We start from the raw sequence: 12867 nt of genomic DNA, 5'->3' as shown, positions 1-12867 counted from the left end.
TAATTTCTATCAGCTTAATTAGCCATCAGTATTCTTATTCCTTCTTATCTACTGCTCTGTTGATTGACAAAGAAAAGATGACAAAAAAAAAAAAAAAGACAAAAAAAACCAAAGCTTTGTTTTAAACTCCTGGTAAATATAAGTTGTACACCCCATATGATTGAGTGGTAGGGCAATTAAAGTATTTGCCTAGAGGCCTCTGATATGTGCCTTTTTTGGCACTTTCAGCCCAGAGTAAGAGAATGTGCCTTCTGCCCTAGAATCTCTTACCTGACAGCACAGAGGAGCAGCCATGGTGATTGGAAAGAGCTCTGCTTGATCTGAGTTGGAAAAACTGGATCTGCCTCTCAGCTCTGGCTTTCATTAGCTCTGTGTTTGGGGACTGGTCATTTGCCCTTTCTGAGCCTCAGCCTTCTCCCTTTTAAGATATAAGTTATGAATAAAAATAAACACTTCACAAGGTAAAAGAGAATTAAATAAAATAATTCCCTAACAAACAGTAAGCATGCAATATGCTGTTTATAAGTGCAGTTTAACCTTAACTTTATGCAGCTTGAAAATTGAGGGACTTCCCTGGTGGTCCAGTGGGTAAGACTCTGTTCTCCCAATGCAAGGGGTGCAGGTTTGATCCCTGGTAGGGGAACTAGATCCCACATGCGTGCTGCAACTAAGAGTTTTCACGCCGCAACCATGAGCCTGCATGCCGCAACTAAGAAGTCCACATATGGCAACAAAAAGATCCTGCATGCCACAATGAAGATCCTGCACGCCACAACTAACATCTGGTACAGCTGAAAGAAAGAAAGAAAGAAACAAAGGAGAGAGAAAGAGAAAGAAGTATTAAAAAATAATTTAAGGGACTTCCTTGGTGGTGCAGTGGTTAAGAATCTGCCTGCCAATGCAGGGGACAAGAGTTCGAGCCCTGGTCCACGAAGATCCCACATGCTGCAGAGCAACTAACCCAACAACACCTTATCCTTCCCTTGTCAAAGAACTTATGCTATAATAACCACCTGTTCATATATGTCTCCCCCACTAAATCATATGCTACATGAGAATGGGGCTTGTCTGTCTCATTCTCCATTTTATCCCTAGTGTCTAGTACAATATACAACACGTAGTTTCACATAAGCTGAATGAATGAATGAACTAAAGAGAAAGAAGCTAGGTTGGATCAAGCCCATGAGCTAGAACATTAACAACCAGAATTCAATGCTTTGGCTCCAGAGGAGAAATAGCATCTTATTTGGGGGTAACTGGACAGCTTTTGTGTGACTAGGGCCAACACTGAAGTAGTACTGTGATGATTCAGGGAACCCCAGGCCCCAGGGAAGATTATACATAAAAAGAAACTGGTAAGTGAGAATGGAATTTAACTATAGTGACTAGGACTCCTGAACATGGGAGAAATTAGGCAAAATTACTAGCCCCAGCTTAAGGATATCCTACCTCTTCAAAAGTGACCCATAATATGGTCTACAAATGGGTCCTATCAGTAGACCCAATTATATGAAGATAGGGAGAGAAAAGCAGGTGAGGACAGACAAGCAAAGGGAAATTGCATAGGGAATTACAACTGTTACCTTTATCTAACTAGGTTGATATTTTGGAATGTTAAAGAATGTGATGGTAAAAACTTATAATCAAATGGTTTGGAGATCTGTAGTGAAACATGGTTTGTATGCAGTCCCCAAAAGAAATTAAGATGGTATTTTGTCATCCTAGCTTCACTACTTACATCTGCTTAGTGAGGCCTTATGATCCTCAGTTCCCACATCTGCTAAATGGCATAATGTATAGAAAGTGCCTAGTTCAGGGCTTCATATACAGTAGACTCAGTAAATTGTACCTGTTGTAAATGCTGGCACCAAGACTCAGACTTAGGGGAAGGGAATGTTGTCACTTGGTTTGTCCATTCCCCTCCCCACCACCACACACACACCTTTACAAACACATTCACAAACATTGGTAGATTTTCTGAGTTTTTCTTTAAATAAGAAAAAGACTAGTAACTCTCCAGGGCCTGGAGCCATATAGGCATGCTGCACACTAAAACATTAACAATTGCACAATCATATGTGTAGTCTGACTCTGAAATTAGGAACATGACACTGATGAACATACACTGCTATTTCCCAAATTTGGTGGGAACCCATCGAAATAATGACATTTTTTCCTTTATATCAGGGTTCTTTACCTTGGCTGCACATTAGAATCAACTGGAGTCCTTCTAAAAACAAATAATGCTCAGATTCAACCCCAGAACAATTACATTAGAAACTCCTGGAAATAGGGCTCAAGCTTGGTTCGTTTTCTAAAGGTTCTAGGTGATTCTAATGTGCTAATCCCACAATTCTAATCTGTTAAGTCTGTGGAGACCACAGACTATAGCATCGGCATCACTAAGGAGCTTGTTTAAAATGCAAGATCTCAGGCCTCAGTCCAGACTGTATCAGAATCCAAACTGAATTAGAATCTGCATTTAAAAGGGGCTTCCCAGTGATTCATAATCACATCAAAGTATGGGAAGTACTGGTAGGTATCAGTGATTCTCACCTCTGGCTACACAATATAGTTATCTAAAGGACTTTCAAAAAATGCAGATTTTTGGGTTCTACCCCCTGATATTTTTATTTAATTGGTCTGAGGAGGACTCAGAATAAATATTTTGAAAAATCACCCCTGAGTACATAAACTGTGCTACTAGGGATGAGAATCACAATGCTAAGTAGGCAATGGCAATGATAGGCTAAATTCAGCAAGGAATGCCTTTGTGAGAGGTGTTATGAAAAATAAGGTTTAACAATATTCCTTTTCTCCATGGTTACCTCGGAATTGGCACAGGGAACAAATGTGATCTGTCTAGTGTGGGGTATTCTAGTAGCATGTTTAAGAAATGTCTATTTCATGTCTCTTCCATAAACATATATGTTGCATTTTTTATTCTCTCTTTGTTATAACTGTAGTTTATTAGTAACTAGCTCTATTTGCATAATGACAATAACCAAACTGGAATATGCTACTCTTAGAGACATGACTCATGTTTTATTTTTACTCAGTGACAAATAATTTTAAATATTTATATTAAAGCAAACATGGAGATATTACAGAGTAAAATATACATTTTTTGTGAATTTTAATAAAACACAAGGCTTCAAAGAAATTTTGTGCTTTTAGTGGACATTTCAGGCTGTGCTCCAAACCTCCTAGTAGAATGGATTTATTTTCCCTCTGCCCTTGGGACTAGTTCAGAGGGAAAGTTTGAGGAGCACTGAACCGATGGAATTATTTGAAATATGACATTCTTAATTGACTTTCAAATTAAGACCTTTCAAATTAAGGTTTCAAATTCTCAGCAGTTGGAGGATCTTGGCTTATCTCAAATGCTAGAAATACTGTAATATTTGTCACTTCAATCCCAGCCAAGGGTCAAATGCAGTATCACAAATAGAAGGTAAAATAAATTCTAAAAGTCATTTTTTGGGGTTGACAACTTTATTCACATGATAGCTATAGGAGCTGACAAAGACTTCCTTTAACAATTTCTTTCTTCTGGCAGTTGATTTAGAGTTTGGTTGCTGAGTATGGGATGAAGGGATGTGTGGTGAAACACACCAGGCGCTTGTTAGAATTCTATGTCATCAGGAATCTAGTTTATTTTTAACCTTGTGGCTTGTCTGACACATTTGCAGTAAGAGTTGGGGAATAAATCTAATGCTCCCTGGCAAACACTTGGCAGCTATTGAGAGTAGCATCTTTAGAGATCACACAATCAATCCTAGCACTGGAGGCAGCCCAAATATTGTGCGAACAGGTCAGAAGTGCTATGGGGTGCCAGAAAAGGCATCCCATGACAGCAGTGGGATCTCAGCACATACAGAAGACAGTTCTGGAGTGTTGCAGTCAATTCCAGGAGCTGTGGTATCTCAGTACTGATAGGATCTCACAAGGAGCCATATAAGGATAACTGTAATCAGGACAACGGTGAAGTTGAGACACAGCTCCCTGGTGGATCGTTCCATTCTCAGAGCAGCTTGGTGAGAACTGAAGGCAGACTTCAGAGTGCACACAAAAGACCTCCTGCTTGTCCTTACCTCCTAACCAAAAGTAACAAAGAAAACATGAGAAATTAGTGAGCATTCTTTCCTCAAAGGAAACAGAAGCATTATGGAAGAGGAACGTGTTGGCTGAATTGTGTCCACCCTAAATTCACATGTTGAAATCCTAACCCCTAGTATCTTGGAATCTGACTATATATTTTTTATTTTTTTATTGAGGAATGTGACTATATTTGGAGATAGTGTCTTTCAAGAGGTAATTAGGCTAAAATGAGGTCATTAAGATGGATCCTAATCCAATATGACTGGTGTCCTTAAAAGAAGAAGAAATTAGGACATAGACATGTACAGAGCAAAGACCATGTGAAGACACAGGGAGAAGATGGTCATATGCAAGCCAAGGAGAGAGGCCCCAGAAGAAATCAGCCCTGCCAATACTTTAACTCAGATTTCTAGCCTCCAGACTGTCTTTGGACTAGAGCTGTTACCCTTCCCTGGGTCTCCAGCCTCCCACCGACCCTGAAGATTTTGGACTTGCCAGCGTCCACAATCACATGAGCCAATTATATCACACACACACACACACACACACACACACACACACACACACATATACACCCTATTGGTTCTGTTTCTCTGAAGAACCCTGACTTATACAGAGAGCCTGGCTTTTTTTCCTTATGTCAAAATGACCAACATAGTCCTCATTATATTGTTGCTTTGACAAAATAAAAAATATTACATTTTTCTCTCTCCAATTTCTGTGTGTGTGTGTGTGTGTCTGTGTGTGTGATTGCTTTGCTAACTTAGAGTACCAGCAAGCAAGGTCACCAAAACAGAAAACATGTTGTGGTTTAGTATTGTTCTTGCTTTGAATTACATATAGAAGTAGGATACCATAAATTTTCAGGTTTCAGGCTGCCCTATCTTTGTCTAACCCTGTGAAAGCATGAACTAGTTCAACAGCTGCTTGGCCTCTTAAAAAAGCCCTGCATTGAGCACAGAGCTTACTGGGGTCAAACAAAAGTCCCTCACATAACAGGCACTCAGTCCAAAGAGCAAGTGTAAACCACATGAGTACTTCTATTTCAACAAGGGCTTGTGCCAGCTATTTTTAGTCAAGTCCAGAATGTGCCTATATTGTAAACACTTCAAAAAGCAAGGGTGGTATCTTTATAGTCTGTACAGGTAGTACATGCAGGAAACCATACTTTGAGAACATAAAAGTATTGCCTCCAGTGATGTGGCATAATTGGTACTGTGTATATGCAAGCCAAATGAAATTAAAGATTAAAGATAAAATTTTAAATATTTAGGACAAAAGTCTACTATGGAGTGAAAAAGTTTAGGGGGAGAGAGCATTTTGTTTATTTGCTAAGAGTGGAAGTTCAGGGGGCAAGAAATGTTGTTAGCAAGATTTTGGCCTGAATGGTATTTTTAACCATCTAACCTGACTGAATAATTAATTGTAATTACTGTATTTGTTATATTATTAGTGTACCAAATTATTAATTGTATAAACCAGCTGAATAATCCTTTTTCATATTATGTAATTGTTGGTATAACAACACAAGTTCAAATAAGATGATATCAACCAGTAGGTTGTTGAATCTTAGTTTAAAATATGACCAATGATAACTGATTTATGTTTCATTTTCCTTTTAATTCTTATTCATATTTTTGCCCTCCACGTGAAGGACATAGTAAATTTCCAGTGAAAATCTTTACAAAGATTTGTTTGAATGAGAAAGTAAACAGAAGAAAAGGAAGTAGAGAGAATGTGTGAGAATGTACACAAGAGCAGAGGGGCATAGGAAGTTAAGGAGCTTAGGGGTAAAGGAATCTAATCTAAAGATGCTAAAGCAGATTTTTCCTTATGAATTTATTAATAAAATTGAACCCTGATTCAAACACAAATTTGTTTGGGTAAGTTCTGAAGAAATACAGAGATATGCAAAAAATATGTTTCCCTATTTATAATGATCAAAACAACCCAATTCAGGGAGGGCAAAATAACCATCTCACCAAATCTTATTAGATTAAAGCTCTTAAGTAAAGGGAATCATGGATAGTGGCCCAACAAGAACATACTCAGAAAATGTTGCTGAAAGTTGTCCACAGCTTTGTTAATGTGACCTTCACAACAATTCTGTGACCTTTACAACTCAGGCAAGTTTTGTCTTGATTTTTCTCTCTCCCAAGATTATAGCTGAGAAACTGACTTTTAGATGTTAAGTTGTTTCTGTAATGACACATAGGAAGTTACAGGCAGAACTAGAACTGGCAGACTGGAAATAGTTGCTGGAATTGTGGTTACTCCATAGGAGTGATTACATGAATGAGTTATTACTGCAAATAACTGTCCTGGCTAGTGTAAATTTTCGACCTTTGGGAAAACAATTTCACATTTTTTAATTAAGATTAATAGTGCTCATTCCCTTTTACCCAGCTATTTCACTACTACTCTAGAAACTCAAGCACATATATACCTGGATACATATACAAGAATGTTCATAGCAACATTTTCATATTATTCCTAAGCTGGAAACAACTCAAATGCTCATCAACAATAGAATGGATGTGAATTGTGGTATAGTCATACACTGGAATGCTATAGAGCAAAGAAAATATATGAACTACAGCAACACATAATAAGACGGGTGGATTTCACAAACATAACTATTGGGCAAAAGAAGAATTTACAAAGAGAAACATAGAATGTGATTCCATTTCTACAAAGCCAAAAACAGGAAACTTAATTATATTGTTTAGGAATGCAGAGATGATAAAACTATAAAGAAAAGAATGGATAAGATTATCTCAACAATTAAGATGATGATTACCTATGGTGGGGCAAAAGGGGAAGGTGATGAAGAATGGACTTCTGGGGTGCTCCAATGATCTATTTCTTGGTCTGGGTGATATTTATACAGGTGTTGCCTTAAAATGATTGTTCAAACGGTATGTATTATGCACTTTTCACAATTTTTTCAATAGTCTCTGAATTGACAGGCTACCCATAACACTTATTTATTTCCTATGGTTTACCTCTTACTATTTCTTGCACTTTGATGGTGAACGTAAACATTTGTTTTTTTATGTATATTTTTAAAATAATAAAACACAGCATTAAGGTGAGAATTTCTAATGAATCCAATTCAATCAACACATATGCTAACTGTAGGGGGTGGACTCTACTTTCACACACATTTATACCAAAGTTAAGTAAAACCTCAGATCAGCGATCTTCCATTTTTCTGCTGTTAACCTGCAAAGACAATTTTGGCTTCATTTTGAATCTTTCCTAAAGTCAAGATCACACCATATGATCTAAAGTGATTGCCATATGGTGAAATAAAAAACTTTGAATAAATTGTTTGACATTGACTTTCTTTGAATGGACACTTTGAAAAGATGGAAGACATACTTTATGATATGGAAAAAAATTTTTAATTGGAAGGGAGAAAATGCATAACAAGGTAAAAAAAAGGAAAACAAGAATCAATAATATTCACTTTCTACTTTAAGAAATACTGTGTACAATAGGCATTGCCTATTTTATTAAGAAATGTAAATATTCCTCTGCTTTTCTCATTTGCAACTTGTACACATATACACACTGTATGCTAAGCTTAAAAATCCTGCTGTTACCTGAACAGGGTCAAGGACACACTGGGCTGCAGTAGGCTTCTCCTCTCTCTCTCTCCAACGTGGGCTCCAACTCCTGCTCGTCTCCCAGGCTGTCTGGACTCCTGGGCTCTGGGCAGGGCCTAAAGTAGTCTGAGGGAGGTGGCAATCACTGTGATGTCACCGATGAAACATCTCGAAGGAACAACCTCCAAAGGTTGGAGGCTATTTGTGTTTAGGGGGACATGGAAATGTGTTGACTAAGGCTCTTCCTTTGGCTGCCAATTTGTATTAAAAGCCCAGGGACTTAAAATCTTTTCTTTCCAGTTGACTTTTGGTACAATTGATGTAGGTTTTAAACTCATCTTTTACATCTTCATGAGTATCTCTAACATGTTTAAAACATTGTAAACCGAGAGTGACAGACTAATATTAGCAAATCTTTGCTGCATTTTGCTGCCCCCCGACCCCCACTCAGCATATGAGGGTGTAAAAATGTGACTTCATTTAACCACCCATATTTTTAGCTTTTTGAAATGTGAAGAATTCTCTGCTTTGCACATGCACACCCCAAACCACACACACGCACCAGAATTCAACAGGCATCTTTTACCTCCTTCAAAATTGACTTTAGTCCAAGTGGTGAAAGCTATCTCCCCAGTCACCTGTTCCACATAACTTTCCAGCTAAGCTGTATGCTGCAAGTTACACATTAATATACAGTTTCATCTGAAACAGCTGTGGAAGCCATGGTATATATATATATATATATATATATATATCTCTGTCAATATACTAATACAGCAGTAAACCCATACTGTAAACTTCAGTCATTTGGATAGATAGGGGGTAGCAGGAGAACTGGTCAAAACTAGTGAAAAACATGAGTTATAGGACATATCTGAAAGAAATAAAACTGTATAACTTTCAAATATAAACATTAACTAAAACTAGACTACTAAAATGAGTTTGTAATCAACTTTTCAGGTGTCTGGAGGTAAATGGATCCTCTGAAGTGTTTAACTGAATTTGAAAACCTATCAATTAAACATGACCTTAGCAATTGTGCTTCTTCATCAGATTCTTTCTTTAGAGATAATAGAACAAACCTCCCCTCTGAATTCCCAGTTAGGGTTAATCAAAATAATACATTCCCAGAAGACATAAACAAAATTCCCTATTTAGTTGTGTTCATAGCCAAACCTTTCCCCATCGTTTCGCATGCACTAGAAATATTATTAAAGGAAAGACTTTCCATTTCATTTCTTCATTTTGATATAAACCTAATGATGGGGAATCTTAATATAACATTCTGTTGTCACATGCCTTGTAAAGAGACAGCTTGCTGAAGTGACAGGTAGTATATAGTAATTATAGTGCAGTCAAACACTGGCAAATTCCTTGAATGTAGTCAGATTTCTGTCTTTTGCTTCCAAGCACTTGCCAGATTGTCTCAAATGCTAGGAATATTTTCCTACTCACTAAGCCACACCCATCCCTTCTTTAACCACTCAAAATTATTTTTTGTCCAATTAAAAAGTTATATATTTATTGTAAAAAATTTGAAAATGTAAAAGTATAAAGAAAATTTAATATCACCACCCAAAAGGAATAAAAACCTTTATATTATTTTTTATTCATATTTGAGGTTGCATAGACACAATCTCAAATTCACAAGCTATTTTTGGTAAAAGAATCTGATTCTTGAAGAACCTTTACCTTTTTTAATTCTTACAGAGTCAAATTACTTGTACTGTACCATGTGTTGGTATTGAATTTATGGGACAAGCATTTATTTTGAATATGATGGAATAGGAATTAGCTCTGCAATATTTAATATGTTAAATACAATGGGGAAATGTTAACATATCACAAAACAGCTCACCAATACTGTCAATTTAGTTGAGTTGGTCAATTTCAATGACCAATGAAATGTAACTTGAAGGATAAATCCATGAGTCAGTTTAGTTGTTTGGTTGTCCCATTTAAGTTTATCTAGCATTATACCAGGGACTGTTGTGCCCGGTGCATTGACAAATTCCCAGATACTTCAGAAACTTCTTGACATTAGTGGTTTATTCTGTGATATCATAAGACAGTGGGATAACACTGAGAATTTAGCTGTTTTTCAGTCTGAGATAACCCTCTCCTGAAGAATATGCAAGCCACCCAAAGTCACATGACAACTATTCAAAGGTCTAAGCTAGAGTTTAACCCTGAGGATCTGAAAGTCCATTAAAACAAACAAACAAACAAAAAAACTCACTAGCAAAGAAAATTTGTCTCTTTAAATTAACTTAATTCTGTTGGTATTTTCTTTTCTGTGAGCAATTCCCATGACAACATCCATATCAGCTTTCAAGGTGCTGCTCTTCCCATCAGCAGGAGGGCATACTAAATTACTAATCTTTGATATTATTTATATGCCTATTAATACAGAATTTAGCCAAAGGCCTTTTGTTAAGAAAACATTCACATTGACATTGGTATTTAAGTGCTAACTGACATTTATCTCCTCCCACCCCATATGGTATATACATTCTTAAGTGTAAAATATTATACCCTTTGAAAATCAATGGTGAGTTCTTATGCCTGATTAAGAGCTAAGCCAACTTGTTTAATTTATTCCTAATTTCCATCCAGCTTTTTACATTGGGAAGCAAAAAGTGAAGACCTCATGTCAGTCCCTGAATTCAGCAAGTCTCTGACACAATGGGAGAATTCAGTAAGGCCTTGATGAATGGCGATAAGCTCTAAGCACATGACAGTAATGAGTATGATGACTATGGTGCCTCTCTCACCTTCACATCTTCACCTCAACTGGTCATGCAGCTGCACAGAAACAGCTTTCTGCTATTCTCTGTCATTAACCTAAGTACATGAGTAGAAACCCAGAGAAAGAGGAAACCATATTTCATTTTTTTCTTTTTGGCTGCGTTGGGTCTTCGTTGCTGCGCGGGCTTTCTCTAGTGGCAGCGAGCGGGGGTCTAGTCTTCGTTATGGCGTGCGGGCTTCAGTAGTTGTGGCACGTGGGCTCTAGAGCACAGGCTCAGTAGCTGTGGTATAGGGGCTTAGTTGCTGGGCATGTGGGATCTTCCTGGGCCAGAGATCAAACCCATGTCCCCTGCACTGGCAGGCGGAGTCTTTTTTTTTTTTTTAAAGTCTGGATTTAAAAAATATATAAGTTTATTTATTTTTGACTGTGTTGGGTCTTTTCTGCTGTGCTCGGTCTTTCTCTAGTTGTGGCGAGCAGGGGCTACTCTTTGTCGCAGTGTGCGTGCTTCTCATTGCGGTGGCTTCTCTTATTGCAGAGCACGGACTCTAGGCACGTGGGCTTCAGTAGTTGTGGTGCATGGGCTCAGTAGTTGTGGCTCGCGGGCTCTAGAACGCAGGCTCAGTAGTTGTGGTGCACGGGCTTAGTTGCTCCACGGCACGTGGGATCTTCCCAGACCAGGGCTCAAACCCATGTCCCCTGCCTTGGCAGGTGGATTCTTAACCACTGCACCACCAGGGAAGTCTCAAAACCATATTTCTTGAAGCTCTCTCCATGTCCTTGAAAAATTAATGATTATTATTTGTATTTTTAACCACATGTGACACATGTGTGATTTCTGTCTCACTAACTGAATTTTAATTTCAAAGGCAGGGATAGTTTCTTGTATTTCTTTTGTTTCTCTGTGCATCAAACTGGTGAAGAATCATAACAGATGCTCTAGAATATATAGAAAGGGGCTCAGTTTGAGCCTCTATCATATCACATCTCCTAATGAGATCCGGACACGTCTGAGCATGCCAGGCAAACCTGAGTAGGGGAAATTGAGGTCAGCATCAAATCTACTTGTAAAAGGACCTAGAAGCCACCTGGGAGAGCAAACTCCTCTGAAGGGAAGTGATCAAGAAGATACATGTGGTTCAGCAACAGGGAGAATAGTTAGTTATTCCACTGGCACATAACAAATTCACTGTGTTAGTCTAGATCCTGTGAGAAGCAAGATGCCAAGATGGGACTAAATGTGTAAAAGAAAAATGTATTGGGGGAAATGCCTGTAAGAGAAAATATGAAGGAGTAGGGGAACTAAGACAGTCATCAAACAGCAAGAGAAAGGGGAAAAAACAAAGAGAGTTTGGGTAGAAGCATCTTAGACTATAATTCAGTTCCAAGGAATGTTTGACAAGGCTGTTAAGAAACCTCATATCAAAGCCATCTGTCAGAGGTGACCGATGTCTCTCAGGATGCCAACCTTCATATTACTCCCATACTCAGTTCTTGACTGAAAGCAGCCAGGGAAGCATGGCCTCTGTGCAAACGTGATTATGATTTCAGAGCGCAGCAGCTGGAGTCCACCTCAATTATGGTTCAGTCACATGTGAGAGACACATTCTATGGCCACCATACTCACATACTACCCACCCTACTCCCCTACAGCTTGTTGTCTGGGTCCTAGGGGAAGAGAGAGCTATGGATAAAAACTATAATTTGTGACAATTAACCTCAACAGTGTAGAACACTGAAAGGGACAGAGAGTTTCTCCCTCTACCTGTGCAATCTCTTGGACCTCAGTGCATCCACGGAACCAGCAATGTAATATTCTTCCATTGAAGTGGCATGGAGCCTAGCAGAAGCAGAAATACTGATCAAGACTTCCTTGCAGTTTATATTAAGCTGTGCAGGCCTTAGCTGCAGATGGCAGCAGAGAAGAGCTTGAGCTAAAGGGCAAGAAAATGGCAGACACTATGTTGTAGCCAACAGTATGTGTTCATGAGCACATGTCAACCACACCCTAAAGCTGCTAGAAATAATCAGGAGAAACGTTACATGGGCATGCAGTCTTGCATAATAAGTGGGAGCAAGAGCCAGAAAAATACGTATTACTCCTGTTTATAATAACCCATTTAGGTCCTGGATTGGTGAGGTGACACCTGTTAACATCATTTGACTTGGAACCAATTAAATTCCTCTTCTCTGGAGCAAGTATATTTCTGCTCTATAATAAGATTCTGCAAGCAAACAGCTTTCTCTCTGCCCATTAAACATAGCTGCCTAAGGGGCGGGGGGGAAAGGAGCAGTCAAAAATGTGTTTACTACTAGGCTAATACCACCTGCCCTCAAAACACACCCAGATTTCAGATTGGTTTTGTTATTTTTCTGATGGAAAATAAAAATTCAGCAATCTTTTGATGT

General features: G+C 38.4%; 1 protein-coding gene across 2 annotated transcripts; it reads right to left on the bottom strand.

Annotated features, from left to right (window-relative positions):
• Positions 1-3484: 3484 nt before the first annotated feature.
• SLN (sarcolipin) lies at positions 3485-12380 on the bottom strand. Of its 2 annotated transcripts, none has more exons than XM_065882922.1 (3): positions 12224-12380; positions 7710-7838; positions 3485-4097 (listed from the first exon to the last, which is right to left on the bottom strand). In XM_065882922.1, the coding sequence occupies exon 3, from the start codon at positions 4020-4022 to the stop codon at positions 3927-3929; it is 96 nt and encodes a 31-aa protein (XP_065738994.1). In that variant the 5' UTR covers positions 4023-4097; positions 7710-7838; positions 12224-12380; the 3' UTR covers positions 3485-3926. The 2 variants fall into 2 exon arrangements, with proteins under 2 accessions (XP_065738994.1, XP_065738995.1); XM_065882923.1 differs by lacking the exon at positions 12224-12380 and having other exon boundaries at positions 3485-3755; positions 3786-4097; positions 7710-7781.
• Positions 12381-12867: the final 487 nt, after the last annotated feature.

The sequence above is a fragment of the Phocoena phocoena genome, chromosome 8, assembly GCF_963924675.1.
Source record: "Phocoena phocoena chromosome 8, mPhoPho1.1, whole genome shotgun sequence".
Classification (NCBI taxonomy): domain Eukaryota; kingdom Metazoa; phylum Chordata; class Mammalia; order Artiodactyla; family Phocoenidae; genus Phocoena; species Phocoena phocoena.
Note: the sequence above shows the minus strand (reverse complement) of the source record. Positions and strands in the feature narration are given on the sequence as shown.